A 19387-nucleotide genomic window follows, 5' to 3' on the forward strand; every position below is an offset into this window, starting at 1 on the left:
TTTATTAAGTGGTACATGTACCCGAGCGTGTATTGTCTCTAGTTGCTGTCTAATACTTGTTTTATTTTTTGACTTCGGGTTCGCCGCCGCTGCTCAGGTGAGCCCAATTTCAATGCACTCGACTCGGACCTCCGTCTCCTCCTTCTCCTCTTCCTACCCTGCTGCCCAGCTAAGCGGCTGCGAGTGGAGGCCAACTGCTTTTCGGCGGCGTTGCGCCACAGAAGTTGAAATTTCGGTTAATATTTTCAGTTACGTATGTATTTATTCAACGAATTTGGTTCTTTTTGCAAGAGTCGTAAGAGATGATACATTACACATACTGGATATTTTTCGATCTTGCCGGGCGCGACAACATAAACCTAACACTTAGTTGCTAGACGAATATTTACATATATGGTATAGGTAAAGATAATACGATTACAAATACGATGCACAAGCTCAGAGTTCTCGACAATAATTTAATACAATGTGGGTAATGTGAATGCGAAACAGGAAACGGGAAACGAAAGGATTCGATTGCGAACAGGGAGAACTCTCCAGCTCCAGTGTGTGATGTGTGTGGGGATAAAATACATAGGTTGCTTCAGGGATTCCTTACTTCCATTCAATCGGATCCGGGTCCGGTTGATAACAGTGATTTGTCTAAAATCGCTACAAAGTCTCACCGAAATTCCCTAACTGCTCGAGCATAAAATTAGCTACAAAAAACAAAACAAAGTACACAAGAATCACGACGAAGCACAGGATAAAGCCATTCCAGATAAAGCTTTCAACTAGCCACGCTGCTTACTGCTTCCGCTTCCGCTGCCGCTGCCATTGCTGGTGCTGCTGCTGTTGCTGTGACTTTCCTCCGACGGTGGACGCACCCAGCCGCCGTAGCGGCGCTCCATTTCACGTGCCACTGCCAGGCAGAGATGATCTTGGCCGGGATTGGCCACCACCTGAATACCCATGGGCAGGTTGCGCCTGTCCAGGCCGATCATGCAATTGGTCACCGGGAGGCCCAGCGTATTGAAGATGGCCATGTACATGGGCTCGAGGAGCTTGTGATAGATCTGGTAGTGCTGGTGCGCCGTGTTGGGAAAGGTCGGGTAGAGGAAGACGCCGTCGTTGCCCAGCATCTCCTTGAATTCAGTCTTGAGCGCCTCGATTATGCTGGCCAGGTGCTTGTGGCGCGAGTTCGGTATGATCTTCATGAAGTTCTGCAGGTGGCCAAAGATCACCGACGGCAGGATGCTGTCCGAGCAGCCGAAGAAGTACTTGACCGTCTCCTTGCACACGGTCTTTGGCTGTTCGCCCTCCTCCGTCTTATGGTAGATGGTCTCGATATTCTTCATGGTCAGCATTGCGGACAGCGAAATGTCCAGCGACCACTTCATCTTGCGGATGTTCACCCGCTTGGCGTTGAAGTCGCTTGCCACCCGATTGATGGCCGCATGCAGATCTCTGCTGAGTGGCCTCATCATACCCGATGGCCCGTCGTTGTCCATGAAAAAGAACCGGATGCCATTAACACTGATCGCTCTATCCAGCGTCAGCTTGGGACCCGTCGGATCGCTCATACACTTGAGCAGCAGCGGCAAATCCTTGGCGTAACGCGTCATCGGGGCGATGGTGAAGAAGTCGCCCCACTTCGGGAAGTCACTCGTCGGGTGATGGCCCCGGAAGGAGACCGCGTACGGCGTGGGCTTGTGACCCCAAATGCCGCTAAACATGGCGGGCAGGCGGGAGGAGCCGCCAATGTCAGAGGTGAGGCCCAACAGCGAGGCACCGCTGGCCAGGAGCGCCGCCTCACCGCCGGATGACCCGCCGGGCGTGCGCTTCAGGTCATACGGATTCTTTGTCTGACCCGTTACATTGTTGTACGTCTCCCAGAGCAGGCACAGCTCCGGTGTGTTGGACACCAGTAGGATGATGCCGCCGCTGCGCTTGATTTGCTCCACCACCGGTGCATCCGACTTGGCTATTTGCGGCGTCTTAAAGACGCGGCCCGCCTGATTGGTCATCCCCTTGACGGCAATGCTCTCCTTGACAGTGACCGGTATGCCCAATAAGGGAGTGTGCTCCTCCATGGACTCTACACTGTTGATGCCCATGGCTATCACGTTATCTATTTCTCGTGCCTCCTCCAGAGCCTCCTCGAAGCGATCCTGAACAATGGCATTGATCAGGGGATTTACCTGTGAGAATGACAATACGAATATGTCTTAGTTTAGATAAGTTTTTATTTTAAATTTGATATTAAAAAGGTTAAAGGAAAGTGCAACAACTATAGATTAGTTTTGTTCTATTGTGAAAGTTCTTAATTGGTTTTATGTATTTAAGCTCACCTGTCGACATCGCTCGATATACGCTTCCACAACTTCTTCGCTTTTAATCTGCAAATGGAAAGCAAAGAAGAATGTTTCGATTATTTCCGCAATTTCCACGGCATTCCGCCCAGAGCTCACATTCCACCCCGATTCCCAGGGCCCAAGGCAAGCAATTCTCATCTATTGAGACGCGGGACAGTGCCAGTGCCAGTGCCACAGAGGCAGAGGCAATTTATGTTAAATTAAAATCAATAAAAAGACAAAGCCAACAGCGGTCAGCTTGCATTCGTGACGCGTGCACTTTTTCGATCAGTGATCAACGATCAACGATCAGCGGCCCCATGTCGTATGAGTAATGTCCAAACGATATATATAGATGTATATGCATAGGGGTAAAGAATCAACTATTTAGAGTTCAGGGGAAAATAAAGAGACATTCCTAAAGTCAAGTGTGAATGTCTTGAATCGATGGGGATATATCAATCAAAGTGTCTTCTATGGGAGTTCCGCATTGATACTTTAATAAGGCAGTTCTTAATGAATTGAGACTTCAAGAAAAGTTGTTTAACAATTAAATTAATGAAAATAAAACGCTTAAGGCACTAAAGTGGAAATTATGGTAGGCAATAAAAAATAATTGAATTAACTGATTAAAACGTGAATCAAGCAGATTAATGAGGTGGAAATCGAGTCACCTTTTAATGAATAAAAGTAAGAAAATAAAACCTAAAGATTTATTGTGAAATTTTATATATGCGATTAAAATAGGAAGCAAATCCCCTAACGATCCCAACAATAGCTAATCCATAGATCCAATCACATAATCCATTAAATTTCCTCAACAAGCAGAGAATACCTCTAAAGGAACATTAATAAAGTATAGAAAGCTTTACTTAAAAGGATGATTTATCATAATAATAAATTCATCAAAGATCAAAGCACGTGTGTGTTGATCGTTGGTTTCTGAGAACTGAACTGAACTCATCAATAATAATAATTTGAAATGCAGTGTCAGAATTAGCTCTCTCGTAGCTGATATTATATGATATATTAATCACATTCCCAGTCACAGCCGCGATAATTAGTTAATTGATAGTGGGAACCACATATCAATCAAAACAGAGTCTACAGCTGAGCATTCAGGCCTTTACTAAGCTATCAATCAATGGGATTTCATGGCATAACCACTTTTTATTCGTAACCAATTCAGACCACAAAGCTGCAGTCTAACCTCTGAACTTGAGCTCTCTCAAGATCTCCCAGTTAATACGGGTAATCCGAGGCAGAAGGCCTTCAATGTCGAGTGCTGCCTGAATTGAGCCACAAATTGCCTTACTTTGCCTTTAAGCACAGGCGAATGCAACTCACAAATGATGCACCAGCTCGAGTCTACATACATATGTGTAAGTAAGTATAATTAAAATTAAGGCTACTTGACTTTTTCAATGACTTCCAGTGTAATAATAAATCAGAGGCAGGCGGAGAACAGGTAAACACAGTGTAAGGCAACATGCAACAAGGGTTTCGCGGGGGGCAGCAGAAGGGTTCAGAGCGAAATCAACGACCGAAAAGCTTACAACTTGCCTCTCCGATACCGATACCACCCCAGCCAGCGATCGATGTTCGCCAAGTGGAAAAGATCTTGGCAAGTGTATGTGTTTGGATGTTGTGGCACCACTATATGGCATAAAGAAATCGCGACACACAGACACAGTTTCGCCGATGCTACTCTATACATATGTAAATACTATATGCTTGGTTAATGTGCGGTGTATGGTGTATACTGAAGTACGTGCTAAAAAGACTCGAGCTCTCAAAGCAAAAGCAAAACAAACCGACAAAAATGAAAACACGAATTGTGCGATTCAAGTACGAACAAATTTCATATGGGCAGCAGCCAGAGTTTACCTAGTCCGGCGGTCTTTGAACCACCGAGCTGCCCACTCTGAGACAAAGACTTAATAAATTCAATTTAGAGACAGGACCAATTAGCCCAGCGCGATGCCACTTTCTTGAGCTCACAACTAGTGATTATCTTTTAGTATCGAGTATATCCATACACTGGTTCTGATATAATGCCAATTACAAAATCATTACGCTTAGCTTCGCTTGGTTCGAAGTGAGGCAATGCTGCTTAACCTATGACAATGAAACAAGGCAGCAATTAAGCTGAATAAAAAAAAGAAACACTTATAAAAAAGGCACAATTAAAATAATAATATTTAGCAGTCATACGCACCATATATGACGCTTGCCGAAAGAAGACAAAAGCCATAAAAAAGGCCACAAAAAATATTTTAAAAATAATAACGTGCAGTTAAAAATTCAAAGTTTAAGCGAGCCAAGTGCATGCAGCAAATGCGATAAAACCCACCTGAAGGGTGACCCGATAAGGTCTACCAAGTGGTGACCTCAGACCGAAATCTTGCACATCTTGGAGTTACACATAAACCCAGAGTTACAGCCATGTTTAATGGATGGGAATCTCTTGGGATATGGATACGCTCTGGATGATAAAGCTCCGATAAAAAGACAAGACCCCAGTCTAGGCCTTGTGTTTGTGTGTGAATAATGTATATATTTTGAGTTATGGTTTGCGAAATTTCTGCTCACATCATAAAAAAGAGCTTGGTTAATACTTTTTAGATGACTAACCCGCGCTGTCTGGCTGGTTTCTTCAATGCCTCGCGTCTATATTCCTCCTTTGTGGGCCAATTGCCGACTCAAGTGCCTCCCCGCCTTGCGACGTAAACAAAGTAGAAAAGGCGAAAAAAAACCCAAATTGATTTCGATTTCATCTAAGGGTCATATAATGCCATGTTATGTTTTCTGAAGTGACGCATTAAAAACAGGATTAGGCTTTAAAATCTGTTGTTGAAGTTTTTTTGCTAATTTCACAAGAGGAATTTTTTCAAGCAGTTTTGCAAGTTTTAATTGATTGGACAAGGAAAAAAATAAACAAAGAGGAATGATTGGACACTTTTTGGTGGTTTGTTTACTAACATATAGATTTTATAAAGTCTTCAACTTGAGATAATTCGTTGTATTCCATATTATCATATGTGACCTTTTAATCACACAAAACAGTACTTCTACTTTAATTTACTCTGTAATATTTATAAAAATTTATGTTTAACTTTAATTTTAGACATGTTAATGAATATTATCTTGTAATTTATTGAACCCTTCAAGCAATCCTAAACTAAAAATTAGTTATGGTTCTTTACTTTAGCTTAAAGCAATTTAATACGCTCGTAAGAGCCAGTTAACCCTTTGCCGACTGACCTTAACCTTTACTCCTCGAACATTTTTATTGCTTAGTTTTGTCTAATTGAAATGTAAGGGGCCATTGCCCGAAATACAGCGAAAATGAAAACTAATGTCATTGTCTGGAGGCGGAGGTTTCACACTTTCCCGAGGAGTCCCGGTGCTGAAGCTGATTGCCTCTAAGAAATGTGGCAACAATCATGGCTATGGCGCCAAACAGTCAGTCTCTCTATATCTATTGATTTGGCAAGATTTCGGCCAGGCCGTATCTTTTGCGTAAGTGACCCAATTTTGTGTGTAAGCTTTTTTTGGTGGGGGAATGGGAGCTGGGAATAAATGCAGGTAGGTTTACTCACCTTTCTCGTGCGAATCAGCTTGGCCAGGTCGACGGCGGGAATCTCGAGCAGGTGACTCCGGATGGGCGGCAGCTTGCGCCGTATCACCTTGATGTTGGTGTAGCGGCTATAGGGGACAACGAACCAGCTGAAGACAATCATGGCCGAGCGCAGGAAGCGGCGCATGATGTACCCCAGGATCCTGGAACAGAGTAGCACAGCAATTTTGACGGCTTTCGGTTGACGCGGGCGGGAAGGAAACTATTAAGATATCTGCGTATCTTGCAGATACGCCCCACAACACCACACACACGGCACTAAGCGACGATGGTAGACACTGCACTCAGCACTCGGCACACAGCACAGCACAGCAGCCAACAGGTTGCCAGGATTGTGCAATCCGCAATCCACAGTCCGCAGTTCGCAATCCGCAGCAGCAGCAGCAGCAGCGGCGACTGCAGCGACTTTTCGCTTGCACAATTCAGCAATGGAGCAGCACGGTGCTCGGCTCGGCCCGCGGCGAGATGCTTTTGGTCAGAGATTGTTGGCTAATAGTAGTAGCAGTAGCAATGGCTTTCTTGGCTGCATTGGCCACCTCCAGACGGATGATGGCTAATAGAGGGCAGGCGTGTCAGCGGCGGGATGGACAACGACGGGCACTCGCGGAGAACTTGGGTTGGGGCGCTGCCGACGCATGCGCAGCCTGTGGCCGGCTTTCATTTTGTTGCACTCCACAAGCTGGCCTTATCACACGCGCTCACCGAGTGGCTGAATTTGGGATAGCAATCGGTTTCGAATCGGTAGCTCTAGCTGTATCTGTATCTGTATCTGTATCTCTGTATCTGACGGATCTGCGAACCGAAGCGAACGAGTCGAGCTGAGTAAATAAACGCTCGAGCAGTTTGCCACTGAGTATTTAAAGCACAGCTCTCTCTTTGCCGATCTCTCGAAGCTCACTTCCAAGCTTTGCTCTCCAAATATCGTTCTCTTTTTAGCTCTCTTAAGCCGCTGCTGTGATTCCCAGTGTTGGCCCAAAGGAAATGGATTAAGTGCGTCACAGACCCAGTAACAATTAATAAGCCTGAACTCTTGATCTCCCCATAATTGCCATTAAAATTGCATCTAGATGTGACTTGCGCCTTGTTTACTAGCCTTACTAACAAAGGGAGGAGGACCTCCGGGCATTAATTACACAAATCGGTGAACGTCAGTGGGCTATGGGTTCACATCGGGCACTTGCAATTTTGAATGTATGCTGACTCGTGTTCCAGCTTAACCTGAGATCATCATCCATCGCCGCCCAAACTGCAGCGTCATTCGGAAAACAAACATTGACTTGCGAATGCCCCACACGAGGCGGGGTTTCCGGGGGAAAACCCAGAGCTTGAAAAACATTTACAAGGAACTAAGCAGAACCTTGAACCCATTGTAATGACTTGGTAACAGGTTAGTTAGCATACATACACAGAAAGAAACAAAATCAAAGAACTGTCTAAATATGGTCTATTCTCTCATAATGTTATAGCTAGAAATGGTTTTGTTCCCAGATATTGTTTATAAGTAATATTGAAATAGTTTTCTATAAAGTATTTAACTTTAGAAAAAGGGTTCCCATTGGCCTAGTTAATATTTAGATATAAAAAAACCAATTTTGTTTTAATTTAGTCACGCTCTCTTTGTAAACACAAAGAAAATATGGAAGCAAATATTTTCTTATTAACTATGTAGAGGAACATGATTTTAACATTTTAATTTTCATTAATATGTCAGGGAAGTCTTTTTCCTTCAACAATTCTTTACTGAATCTGTTCATAATAACTTGTAAAGTAGGGAATTAAATTTCCTCAACTACTTATTATAATCTCAACTATTTAATTTAAAAAATACTAATATATATTTCCCCTACAAGGTAACGCACTTTTTACTACAAATTTCAAACCCTTAGTAATATAAATATCATTAAAGCAAACAAATAATAAATATTCGCTGTTAATTTAAATAAATTCAATTTTCTCTGCATTCATTTTAATTGAGGAATCAGTAGATAGTTAGTACAGATGCCACAATTAAAATCACTAATGTTGGCATTTACAGATCATGCCAAGTTGGCAGTATGGCATGATCACTGATCCGTCTGACACTTATAGTGAGCATTCAGGCGTTGGTTATCCAGTTTCAACACTAAAATTGCTTTTTAATTGTGTTTTGCTGGTCATTAGGGTATAATTGCCCCACATTAGGCACCAGATCTCTTTGCTGGTCAATTTTCCAAGACAGGCGAATTGCGCGTCTTATTTTGTATTGTTAGAATTAATAAGTGCCTTTCAGCTGCCTCTTAGCCGGGATCGTTTAGGTGACCAAAACGACCAGTTCGAGATCACGCAATCCCAGCTGCCAAGCCGGGTGATATAATCGGGGCACAGAGAACAAAACAAAGAGGTATAATAATGTCTTTAATGACATGACATCGCGGATTATTAACCCCAGAGCTTGCTTGTCTGGCAATTCCCCTTACGAATCTGAAAGGATTCGGAGGAAACTCCCCAAGGTGAGTTCAGGAAAAGCATTATTGTGTATTTTTTGTTTGTTTTTTTTTTGGGAGAATGGAGACTTGTTTACCAGTCAAAAGATAGTCAAAAGCTCTCACTCTTCTTTAAGAGTGTTTAAGAGAACTGCCTAAGAGATAAGACCGTAAGCTTCGGACTACTTTTGGATGAAGCAGGGCCACTGTCAGTGACGATAAAAGTGCCCGCGGATCAAGTTGGGTCGCAAAACTTTCCACACCCCAGCAGTAGCACGCATAGATAGGCTGCCAAAGATAAGTTGACCCCATCTGGGAATAACAACAATAATAGCAACAATAACAAGCAAGCGAGAACACCACGGAGCACCATGTTGTCACAGCGTTTGAGGCTCGGCCGGGGTTTGGTTAATTACAGAGCTAGCTGCCGCCAGAGCTTGAGAAACTTTGCAGCCGCTGCTGGCGGTGATAATAACAACGAAAGCAGCAATGATAGCGTCGACGAGCGTCACCCGCTAAAGGGTATCCGGATTTTGGACCTCACGCGCATCATTGCCGGCCCCTACTGCACCATGGTGCTGGCGGATCTTGGGGCGGAGGTCATCAAGGTGGAGCGCCCGCACTATGGCGACGAGGCCCGCAAGTGGGGTCCACCCTTTCTGGAGCATAGCCAGGATGCAGCCTACTTTCTGGCGCCCAATCGGAACAAGCGAAGCGTTTGCATCGATCTCAAACGGGGCACAAAGATGCTACACAAGCTGGTCGAGATGAGCGATGTGCTGGTGGAAAACTATGTACCCGGCACTTTGGATCGTTACGGCTTGGGCTACGAGCAGCTGCGAAAGGTTAATCCCAAGTTGATTTATTGCTCTCTGACCGGATACGGCTCAGTGGGGCCATACGCCAAGCGACCGGGCTATGATGTGATAGCTTCATCCGTTGGCGGACTGCTGCACATCACAGGGGAGCGCGACGGACCGCCCAGCAAGGTGGGCGTGGCCGTGACGGATATTACTACAGGACTCTACGCCCACGGCGCCATTCTGGCTGCTCTCTATCAGCGGACGCGAACACAGCGCGGTCAGAAGATCGATGTGGACCTGTTGTCCACATGCTGCTCGCTTCTTATCAATGTGGGAAGCAATTACTTGAACGCAGGAACCGAAGCCAAGCGATGGGGCACCGCCCACTCTAGCATCGTGCCGTATCAGGCCTTCAAAACAAAGGATGGTTATCTCACAATCGGCGCCGGCAGCGATGCTCAGTTCAAGGATCTGTGTCAACGCTTGCAGGTGGAACACTTGTCCGATGATCCGAAATTCAAGACCAACAAGGATCGTGTCCAGCATCGTGAGGAGATTGTTTCGATTTTGGAGAAGATCCTATCTAAGGACACTGCGCACAACTGGATGACAGCTTTCGAGGGGGCACCATTTCCCGTGGGACCAGTGAACAACATTCGCCAGGTGTTTGAGGACGAGCACATCCAAGCAATTGGTCTGGTTAAAACTTTGCCGCACCCGAAAGATGACTCTGTAAAGGTTGTCGGTCCACCAGTCGTCTTTAGCGAAGCTCGCAACGATGCCCGGACAGCTCCGCCAATGCGGGGAGAGCACACGGATGAAGTACTGAGCGAACTATTGGGCTACGGCAAGGAGGAGCTAGCCAAGCTAAGGAAAGATGACATAATCGAGTGAGTCTTGCATTGATTCTTCTATGTGGAATATGTCTAGAGGTAAAGGTGAAGTATAGTATGTTGTTATGAATAATACTAAGTTGTTTTGCCATTGAACATTTTGGAAAATCTAATATTCCTAATAAAACTATATTAAGTTTTAAGCATATTGTCAAACTAGAGATATCTGTAGCTCCTAAACAGTTGAGAATAGAAAACATTGTTGTTCCTGTCTCCACAAAGCCCTGAAATCGAGATGTGCTGTTCTAAAAGGCTGGCAGCACTGTACATGTCGGTAAGCCGGAGTTATCCTTCCCAGAAAACTTCACGCATCCTGATACTGACCTTCACCCCTACTCTGTGCGGGTCCAGTCCAACTACGAACACACGCCCTGGAGACAACGTACCCGTCGACAGAAGGTAATAATTGTGACCTTCCTCGCCCTGGTTCTGGTCGTTATGCTAAACGTGGTCGGCTGGGTGGCGTATTTTTGCGTGTATCTGAACGACAAGAAGTACAGACGCTCGCACGGAAGGACCATGGGCATCAACGCTTTGCTTACCTGAGCAACAGCTCCTCCAGGTGCAGCAGCAACAAGGTCAGTATCGATTTTAGCACTGGAGCCGGCGGAACAGCCGAGGACGAGGACGAGGAGGAAGGCAGGTGGTAAAATAATAAGAAAGGAACTGGCGAAACCAAAGAACTCACTTGTAAATGAACCAAAATATACGGATTTAAATGGAAATCAAATGGCACCTCTGCTGGTTCGAGGCGTCCGATCGACGAGAAGGTACATCTATAACTAAAACCGAACGGTGCGGCGTCCAGCTATTCTTGTCGGTGTCGCCGTCATTGTTGTAGTTGTCACTGCATGTGCCGCCGGAAAGTAACAACAATGTCGGGGCGTCAACAATAGATTGCGGGACGTGTGTTTGCTTTTGTTGCTGTGTTGTGTGCGCCGTCTTTGTGTGCAAAGTGCATAGACCGCATCCGAATCTCTAGGTGAAGCTCCTCCAGCCAGTCCCAGTCCCCGCCTCCGCCGCAGGTGTGGATTTCGCACTTAATGGTTTAAAATATGGGAATAAATAAGTTAGAAGGCGCAATGGCAGTCAATTAACAGTTAGTTACATGGGTGCAGTCATATCCAGCAAGGGGGAGCGTTGATATTTGGAACTCTGATAATCGATATTAAGAGTTTAATATTAGCTCATTTGACTAAAACTTTAAAACATAACTAAATTACCATTTTAATTGGTATTTTGCAAAACAAAATATGTATTACTAGCAGACTTTTTGCATAAACTTGTCCTTTCCCTTTTCCTACGTCCATGTTCAACTACCCTGACATTTTGGCAAGAAAGTGTGACCAGACTGTAAAAGTAAAGTTCGAAATTCCCAAACACGAATTATCGACAATTCAAATAATATTATTTTTAAAGTTAAATAAATACATATAATATATATATTATATAAATAATATATATTAAGCATACTTTACTTGATCACATTAAAGATTTATTATTATGAATAAATCTAGTGTAATGATTGCTATACACTAATTCGATATTTTATTTAAAACAAAATCAACGCCATAGTTAATATACCCCAGGAATATTCTATTTTCCACGGTGTAATTGAACTATTCTTTCTGTCTCACCCTATACTTTGTTATCAAAGCCACTAACCGCAACGAGGTAATGACAGATCCCTATCTTTCAAAGCCAACCGCAGTTGTAAGCTTAGACAAACGTTTCTGAGCCGTCTTAGATTCCCATTATTATTCCCAAAAAAAAAAAACGTGGACTTTGAACTAAGCTTCGAGAAGATAAAAACTTGATTTAAACAAACAGCCGTTTTTACGGCCCTGCCAACTTGGCCGATCTTGGTGGTAGTTTAGTAAATACCGCAATACTGGCACTAGCTACACTTTCCCACTTTGGTCACACTACCAATGTTTTGATCGGCTGTTAAATAATAAACTTTTATAAATTAAACTTTTCCAAGATGCCCAAACAGCCCTCATTCGTGTCACGCAACATCGTGGCCATCGTGATGATACCCAGTCTTGTGGGCATCCACCTGGGCTGGAGCTACATGCAGAACAATCGCAAACTGGTCACAGAAGCAGAACAGATCGACCTGCCGCCGGTTACGGTGCGTAAATGTTTTAATCCCCAAGCTGGAGGAGATCCTCTAACGCAGCATCCTCTTGCAGTTCGCAAAGTTCGCGTGGAACAAGCTGACGGGAGCTGGAACGAGTTCAAAGGGTGGCGGCAATCCGGCGGAATGACGACACAACTGAGGATGAGCTTAAGAAATACAATATATTTATTGTATAGATAAATTAAAACTACATGTTAACGGTATGGTACAATCAACTACTGGCCAAGCGGCAAATGCCGGCCAGATTTTGGGGGACGAGACACAGACAGATTAATATGATTATTACAGATACAGAAACTACACTTTGCACGCTACTTTACTAATGCTAGTTACAATTGAGATTACTGCGTGAGGGCCGAGTTCACGGTGAGGTTATCCAGCTGGGCATTGAACAGGACATCGCTGATCAGTTTCTCGGCTATGATCCGCTGCGTGGGATTGATGGTGCGCAGCTTGCTGGCCACATTCACGCCAATGGCGTCGTACTCGTCATCGTGTCGATGCGTTGTCGGCGCCGCCGTAGTGGTGTATGCGGTCGTGCTGGCATTGCCAAACAGTGGCTGGTAGTGATCGCGTCCTATTTGGATGGTGGGTACCGTTGCATGCCCGTTGGCCTGCTGCAGGTGCATTTGCTGCTGGTGCTGTTCCAGGGAGTTGACAGCCTGCATCGAAAGAGGGGTTATTAAGCAAGGAATTCTTGTTTCATCTGCGTGATTCCCACCTGTTGGATCTCGCGCTGGGAGTTTGAATCCAGTGATGTGATCTCCAGAACCTTGACGGCATGTCCCTGTGCTGCCGCCGCAGCTATGGAAGTCTGAGCTGCCGCATGTGCCACAAGTTGCTGGTGCGCCTGTGCTGCAGCCGCTGCCTCATGAGCCTGATGCTCCTCACTTTTGACCAGAGCCACGCACTCCGCGGGGGTCACCGATATGGTGCTGAGGGTGGTCCCTTGGCTGCTTACCACCACATTGCTGGCCGTGGCCGGGATCTCCTCCACCTCGTCTGAGGACGCGGGCACAATGCTCTCTATGTGCTGCGACTGAGTTGTTGTGTGATGTGATTCCTCCTCGTACTCCATGGACTCCTCGTCGTCGAAGCTGATCTGCAGCTCGCGCTTGGGCTTGCTGCCCAGCTCGTGTCGCTTGGGCTTGTGCTCGGCAATGAACAGCAACTTGTCGTAGTACCACAAACGGGTCTCGTAGTCGTTTTTGCTGCTCGTCTTACGGAATTCGCGGCGAAAAGCGGAGCGTAGCGAGTTGATTTTCCTGCGCGGGAAAAACAGAGTTACCCTACAATGCAAGCGAATGTGGGCTACCTGGTGCATACCTAACAACCATCGCCCGGTCCGGATTTGGTTCCACCTCCTTGAGTTTCTCCACCAGTCGGTCGTAGGATTTGTTGCGCGCTGCGTGGTTGCTGTAGTCGTTGTGCTTCGGCTGCCACAGGCACTCCTCCTCCTGGTACTGCTCGATGAACTCGGTTAACCAGTGACGCGAGTACGATCGCAGGTCGACGTTCATGGTCATTTTCCCAGTTTTTGCTTTGATTCCCTCAATTTTCTGTTTTGTTTTCGGTGCGTCTCCCGTGAAGTTGGCTGCGGCAGCCCGCCAATTGCCAGATCGCTGAGCATTGCGGGGGTGGTAGCGGTTTTGTCGGTCTGGCCAACCAGTTACGTTGTCTTACGTTACCTTTAACGTCGTATTGCAGATCAATGGTAGAAACGGTAAATGAACAAAACAACAGAATCACCATTAAGTTAATCACACAAGTATATTTCCCTTACATAAAAGTACAGTTTTTATTTTTTAGTCTTCGCGGTTTTATTACGTTTTTATCAAAGTTGTAAACCTTTTCATGTCGCTGTAAGCTAGCTAAATTTTGCGGGAAAAAAACAGCCTTGCACCCGACAGCCAACAAGGGAGAGAATTCTGTTAACTTACGTTCTTGCACTCTGTTAAAGAATTTTACTACATGAGAATTCTACATGTATATCTAAGATTTGAATTCAGAGTGACCAAAAGAAAATAACGAAAAATACGAAAAACAATATCTATAATTAGGTATTTTGATATATTTTCAACGACCCGCCAGCGAGAGAGAATTCTGACAGCAGGTCTGTTAATAAATTCTACATTCTGCATGAGAATTCGACTGCATGTAAGCGTGTAAAACGGTTTTCTAGCGTGTGAGATGTAAAATGTTAAATAACAGCGATTTTTTCAAAACATCGATCAACCCTAGAAATAAGTTGTTATTGTTATTTTATTGTTGGAGCGAGAGGCCGAAAAAAATCAGCTAACAAAAACAAAACGTGTGTGTGTTACAATTTATTTTTCTGTTTCGCCCAATTATATAAGGTGTGCGTGTGTGAGTGCTAGGGGTGTTGCAACCACTTAATTCGTCGTAAACAAAAGCGCTAATTGATAGAATATCAAAAAGGCAATGTGCAAAAAACTGTGGATGGGGCAGGGGCGAAGGGCGACAGCATGTCTGTCTCTTTTCCTCACTTGATACACAACAACAACTGGGCTATTCGAGCAACAGCTGTTCTTCCTTGGTTTAATTCCAATCAGAATTAAGTCACGTAGCCCGAGTTTAAAATTGTAAACAAGCCAGTCTTACAGCTTGGAATTGTAAACAACAAAGCGCTTTCTGCTGAATCGTTTTCCAGTGATTTCCAGAAGCTCCTGCCACAGTGTGCAAGTGTAATTTCTTTATTATTTACCTCAATTTGCATTGCCCCCAGTTTTTTTCGCTGCCGGGTTCAAAGTCCAATCTCCACTATCTACCATCCTCCCCTTCCCTCGCTTATTAAGTCTATTTATAGACCAGCGACAAACAAATTTCAATGCTAGAACCAAAATGGAAAGAAGAAACATTACATACATATAGATGTACACAGTTAGGCTGGATCAACTGGATCCTCAACCTTGACTGAGTGCAAAAAGCCACAAATAAAACGCACAAACAACCACACGCCGCCTAACGAGCTTGTTTACGTTTACAACAGCATCCAGTGCATGCACAGTGGTCAAAAAGCGACTTACAATGCTCAGTTACTTTTGCTCTTATCAGAGCAAAGTTTATAACAGGCACACTACGTGAGAGCTTAAGTTATCCAAACACAAAAGTGTGGAGCAACATTACGGGAGATAAACATTTCAAGATAGTGAAAACTAAAACATAACAGTTGAACAATCTTACTTCAGTGTGTTGAGAACAAAAATAAAATCATAATTTAAATTTAAATCCCTCACTTATGTGAAAGTGAAACAAAAGTTAATATTTGATGTATTTCCAATACATAGTGAACGCTCGATAAAGTGAAATCAATAAAGACGCAAGTATTTATCATGTTTAGAACGTGTTCAATAGATTAACTAAACAAAGTTTCTTATAAAAATGTTTTATTTTTTATGTGAAATGAAAATTTTCAAAAGATATATTGTGCTGCGTTTCTTAAATACTTAGCACTCCAGCCAGTGACCACTGTACTTGTCTGAGAATCTAAGCATGGCCGCAATCACGTTCAAGGCCACTATTTTCTATTCATTTTCTATTGCGTTGATGATGAATGCTCTCGCTCTTAACGGTTTTCCTGACCGCGTCGTCTGCTCAATGAAAAGCGTTTAAATATAGATTCAATCAGCTGGTAAACTTGGAAAACTGCCCGTAGCCCAGAAAGCAATCCTACCAACCAGTAGCACCAATCTAAGCTCCCTCCCAGAACACACGTGTTCAGGGTGCGTTGCCATTTCCAATATTCGGCATGATAATTGTTTTGGAGGTGTGTGCCACACATAGACAGGTGGTTGGCTTCTATATACTCATACTCGAAGCGCTGATAATTCAGTGTTGTTTGCTTTTTATAATGAGCAGGGAACACAAACCAGTTGTGTTCTGGTGCGAACAAACAGCGAGTGCGGAGCCGAAGCCCCTCCAGAACGATCCATCTCCTATCTATTGTAAGACGCAGTTAGCTGCCGGACCACTAACTTATCAATTCCAGCTGATTAAGCGGAGAACTTTAGAACAATCGCCGCTGACCAACATTTTAGCAGAATGTGTGGACTCCTCGGCATGTCCGAAGCAAAGTTCAATTGCCAAGCTCTAAAGGGGCAGCCGGTAGGTAGATAGAGCTCCTCCTAAAAGCAATTTAAAGTGCCTATTTTTGAACCTATGCCAAGGGAATGGTGGAATGCTTTTTTTTGCAATTACGAAACAATTGTGAGAGATGAAAATTTGCATGGACTTGCGAAATTATTTGTGTTATCAACAAATACACTGGCTCCAACATTAGATTGCTGCGCTCCATAAATACAGCTGTGTGCATATAGCAATAAACACTGTAAATCTAGTGTTTATTATTACATTTTTGTACCCTCTATATCAGTCAAGTAATGTTGTTTACTTCAGGTGTTAATCATAGACATCTCTTTCACCCGAGTTCCAAAGTTGATAACTAACCGAACAGAAGTAATCACAAAGGCCAACCTCGACTCTTACGAAGATAATAAGCTTGCTAAATATAAAGTAAAATAAATGGCAAATTACTTGCTAATTAACACAGTTTACGTTAAACAACAATACGAATAATAAAATAAATAAGTTATTTAAGAGAAGAAAGGAGCTCAATTTCTAGAGATTTATATTTGAGCTTTAGGTAGGATTGGGTTACTAATGGAAAGCCTATTTCTTCTGCATTTCTCGAAGTTAATAATATTGTAAATAATAAAATAAATAGGTACCAGTAATCTCTTATCGCAAACACTGAAGAGATAGTAAATATCTCTAAAGATTTCCGTGATAACTTCATTTCTTACCACTGTCTTAAACTAGAAAGAGCTCTTGGTAACAGCTAAAAGATGTTAGCTTTTCAAAATCGTTTACTTTATGAACTATTACTTTGACCTATGCTGTCTTTATGTCTGCCCCCACATATGTCCGTATCATATAATGTCTCTGCCGTTGAAGACTTATAAACGCATAGCAATTTGCGGATAGATTTTGATTAGTTTTCGGCCATATTGGTCTCTTATCAGTTGTCGCGATAAGCCGTCAATATAGCCAGCTTGAATTGATATTCAAATTGATTTCAGGTTCCCCAGAGCCAGAGTCTGCCATGAGCCGTCTCCTGGAGAAGCCCAACATCGCCATGTCCATCAAGTCAACGGGTAGTCAGCTCTCGAGCACGGTGGCCACCACAGCTGCAGGGACATCACCATCCTCAGAAGTGGATGATGCTGACACATTGCGCACTCATTCACCACCAACAGCAGCAGCAGTGTCTGCAGGTGAAGTAGCCAATACCACACCCGCCATCTCAGTCACGCCCAGTAAGTAAATCCTAGGACATATCATCTATTCAGTATATTAATAGTTCCCCTTTGCTTCTTTTCAAGTCCGCCACAAAATCGACCAGGTCGTGATCAGCCTGGTTTCTGGAGCGGCGGCGGGAGCATTGGCCAAGACAGTCATCGCCCCGCTGGACCGCACCAAGATTAACTTCCAGATCCGCAACGATATTCCCTTCTCATTTCGCGCATCACTGCGCTACCTGCAGAATACCTATGAAAAGGAGGGCGTCCTGGCCCTGTGGCGAGGAAACTCGGCCACCATGGCCAGGATTGTGCCCTATGCCGCCATTCAGTTCACGGCACACGAGCAGTGGCGTCGCATTCTGCATGTGGACAAGGATGGATCCAAGTAAGTGCTGGCTTTTTGCTTGAAATTAGGATACTAAGATACTTGCTTCTTGTTTCAGCACCAAGGGTCGTCGCTTCCTGGCCGGTTCGTTGGCAGGCATCACCTCACAGTCGCTGACGTATCCTCTGGATTTGGCTCGCGCCCGCATGGCTGTCACGGATCGGTACACCGGCTATCGAACGCTGCGTCAGGTCTTTACCAACATCTGGGTGGAGGAGGGGCCACGAACCTTGTATCGCGGCTACTGGGCCACTGTCCTTGGTGTGATTCCATATGCGGGAACTTCCTTCTTCACGTACGAGACGCTCAAACGGGAGTACTATGGTGAGGATTCACATCTTTCACTTATTTGAAATTGAAATAATTTGTTTATATATTGTGCTTTCAGAAATGGTTGGCAGCAATAAACCCAATACTCTAGTCTCGCTGGTTTTCGGGGCTGCGGCTGGTGCGGCTGGTCAAACGGCCAGTTATCCGCTGGACATTGTGCGACGAAGAATGCAGACGATGCGAGTAAACACGGCCAGCGGAGATCGCTATCCCACTATCCTGGAAACCCTCGTAAAGATCTATCGGTAAGTAAGAGTTATATTTTTTTTAAATAGGGTAAATTTAAGATTATTCTTTGATTTCTAGCGAGGAGGGCATTAAGAACGGCTTCTACAAGGGCCTTAGCATGAACTGGATCAAGGGTCCCATTGCTGTAGGCATTAGTTTCTCCACCTACGATCTAATTAAAGCCTGGTTAATGGAGCTGTCGCACCTAAAACGCGGCCGGGTCGAGCACTAGCCCATGTCCAAAAACCACCCAGTCCCATCCGCCACAAAACACACCAAAAACGCACTGCTTTGTTCTTAAGTCTCATCATAATCGATGGAGGAGCTGTAAAGCTGGAAAGGAGGAGTGCATTACAGACGACATGCTCTAACTGTTAGATATTTTTTAGACGTTAGTTGTGAAAGAAGAAAGGCGAAAAGAGAAGAATGCACCCGGAAGCGCTTACCTTTTGTTATTAACCATAATGGATTTATTATCGCTTTAAGCCGAAAGTATATCAGCCAATAAAATATTTTGGACTCGCCACTACTCCCAGGATCCCAACTCCGCGGGCTCCACTTCGTTTTCAATGGCGATATTTGGACAATAACTTAACCCTATTACTACGCCACTCGTTTACTCTTAGAATAATGAATTAATTGAACATTTTGTATATTGTTTATGTTTGCTTCCCCCCCTCGATGTCAATATGCTTCGATTGTAAAAATTGCCATGAATTTATGGGTGTTCACCAGCGAAATCATCTTATGCATATACTACTGTAATTATTGTATGTTAGTGTGTTTTTTATTATTAAAATAAATTTACAAAATTGTTTAAAACGGTGGTTTTTGATTAATTCTACAATT

The 19387-nt window shown here is 44.1% G+C and overlaps 5 protein-coding genes and 1 long non-coding RNA gene across 7 annotated transcripts; 4 read left to right on the top strand and 2 right to left on the bottom strand.

Moving 5' to 3' along the window:
* Positions 1 to 242: 242 nt before the first annotated feature.
* LOC110188220 (fatty-acid amide hydrolase 2) lies at positions 243 to 11160 on the bottom strand. Of its 2 annotated transcripts, XM_020957863.2 has the most exons (5): positions 10820 to 11030; positions 10674 to 10728; positions 5936 to 6116; positions 2331 to 2378; positions 243 to 2180 (listed from the first exon to the last, which is right to left on the bottom strand). In XM_020957863.2, coding segments are annotated over exons 1-5 (1692 nt in total). In that variant the 5' UTR covers positions 10821 to 11030; the 3' UTR covers positions 243 to 773. The 2 variants fall into 2 exon arrangements, with proteins under 2 accessions (XP_020813522.2, XP_086689199.1); XM_086833073.1 differs by lacking the exon at positions 5936 to 6116 and having other exon boundaries at positions 10820 to 11160.
* LOC110188221 (succinyl-CoA:glutarate CoA-transferase) lies at positions 7457 to 10277 on the top strand. The gene has a single exon (XM_020957865.2). It carries the CDS (start codon positions 8807 to 8809, stop codon positions 10130 to 10132), a length of 1326 nt encoding a protein of 441 aa, XP_020813524.2. The 5' UTR covers positions 7457 to 8806; the 3' UTR covers positions 10133 to 10277.
* On the top strand, positions 10248 to 10856 carry LOC147643585 (uncharacterized). The gene is made up of 2 exons (XR_015271795.1): positions 10248 to 10405; positions 10483 to 10856. It is a non-coding gene; the product is annotated as an uncharacterized LOC147643585 (long non-coding RNA).
* A 649-nt stretch (positions 11161 to 11809) lies between the features above and the next one.
* LOC110188403 (uncharacterized) lies at positions 11810 to 12477 on the top strand. Its single transcript, XM_020958128.2, has 2 exons — positions 11810 to 12265; positions 12327 to 12477. Exons 1-2 carry the CDS (start codon positions 12116 to 12118, stop codon positions 12399 to 12401), a joined length of 225 nt encoding a protein of 74 aa, XP_020813787.2. The 5' UTR covers positions 11810 to 12115; the 3' UTR covers positions 12402 to 12477.
* On the bottom strand, positions 12417 to 14578 carry LOC110188402 (uncharacterized). Its single transcript, XM_020958127.2, has 3 exons — positions 13601 to 14578; positions 12996 to 13539; positions 12417 to 12936 (listed from the first exon to the last, which is right to left on the bottom strand). The coding sequence occupies exons 1-3, from the start codon at positions 13798 to 13800 to the stop codon at positions 12616 to 12618; spliced, it is 1065 nt and encodes a 354-aa protein (XP_020813786.1). The 5' UTR covers positions 13801 to 14578; the 3' UTR covers positions 12417 to 12615.
* Positions 14579 to 16251: 1673 nt separating this feature from the next.
* Positions 16252 to 19360, top strand: DPCoAC (dephosphocoenzyme A carrier). Its single transcript, XM_086833074.1, is given in 5 exon segments — positions 16252 to 16403; positions 17374 to 17980; positions 18039 to 18304; positions 18369 to 18555; positions 18617 to 19360. Coding segments are annotated over 5 exon segments (1281 nt in total). The 5' UTR covers positions 16252 to 16336; the 3' UTR covers positions 18771 to 19360.
* Positions 19361 to 19387: the final 27 nt, after the last annotated feature.

Source organism: Drosophila serrata, unplaced genomic scaffold (assembly GCF_035046125.1).
Source record: "Drosophila serrata isolate PLE 108 unplaced genomic scaffold, ASM3504612v1 contig_269, whole genome shotgun sequence".
Taxonomy (NCBI): domain Eukaryota; kingdom Metazoa; phylum Arthropoda; class Insecta; order Diptera; family Drosophilidae; genus Drosophila; species Drosophila serrata.

What these genes read in the sequence shown, in the direction of transcription:
- LOC110188221 (XM_020957865.2), top strand. Translation starts at nt 8,807, where the DNA reads ATGTTGTCACAGCGTTTGAGGCTCGGCCGGGGTTTGGTTAATTACAGA.
- LOC110188220 (XM_020957863.2), bottom strand. An exon ending in AGCTGATTCGCACGAGAAAG is followed by an intron (nt 2,379 to 5,935) that starts GTGAGTAAACCT and finishes TTCCATTTGCAG; the next exon opens with ATTAAAAGCGAAGAAGTTGT. An exon ending in ATATCGAGCGATGTCGACAG is followed by an intron (nt 2,181 to 2,330) that starts GTGAGCTTAAAT and finishes TCATTCTCACAG; the next exon opens with GTAAATCCCCTGATCAATGC.
- LOC110188403 (XM_020958128.2), top strand. Translation starts at nt 12,116, where the DNA reads ATGCCCAAACAGCCCTCATTCGTGTCACGCAACATCGTGGCCATCGTG. An exon ending in TCGACCTGCCGCCGGTTACG is followed by an intron (nt 12,266 to 12,326) that starts GTGCGTAAATGT and finishes ATCCTCTTGCAG; the next exon opens with TTCGCAAAGTTCGCGTGGAA.
- LOC110188402 (XM_020958127.2), bottom strand. Translation starts at nt 13,800, where the DNA reads ATGACCATGAACGTCGACCTGCGATCGTACTCGCGTCACTGGTTAACC. An exon ending in GACCGGGCGATGGTTGTTAG is followed by an intron (nt 13,540 to 13,600) that starts GTATGCACCAGG and finishes TTTCCCGCGCAG; the next exon opens with GAAAATCAACTCGCTACGCT. An exon ending in CCCAGCGCGAGATCCAACAG is followed by an intron (nt 12,937 to 12,995) that starts GTGGGAATCACG and finishes CTTTCGATGCAG; the next exon opens with GCTGTCAACTCCCTGGAACA.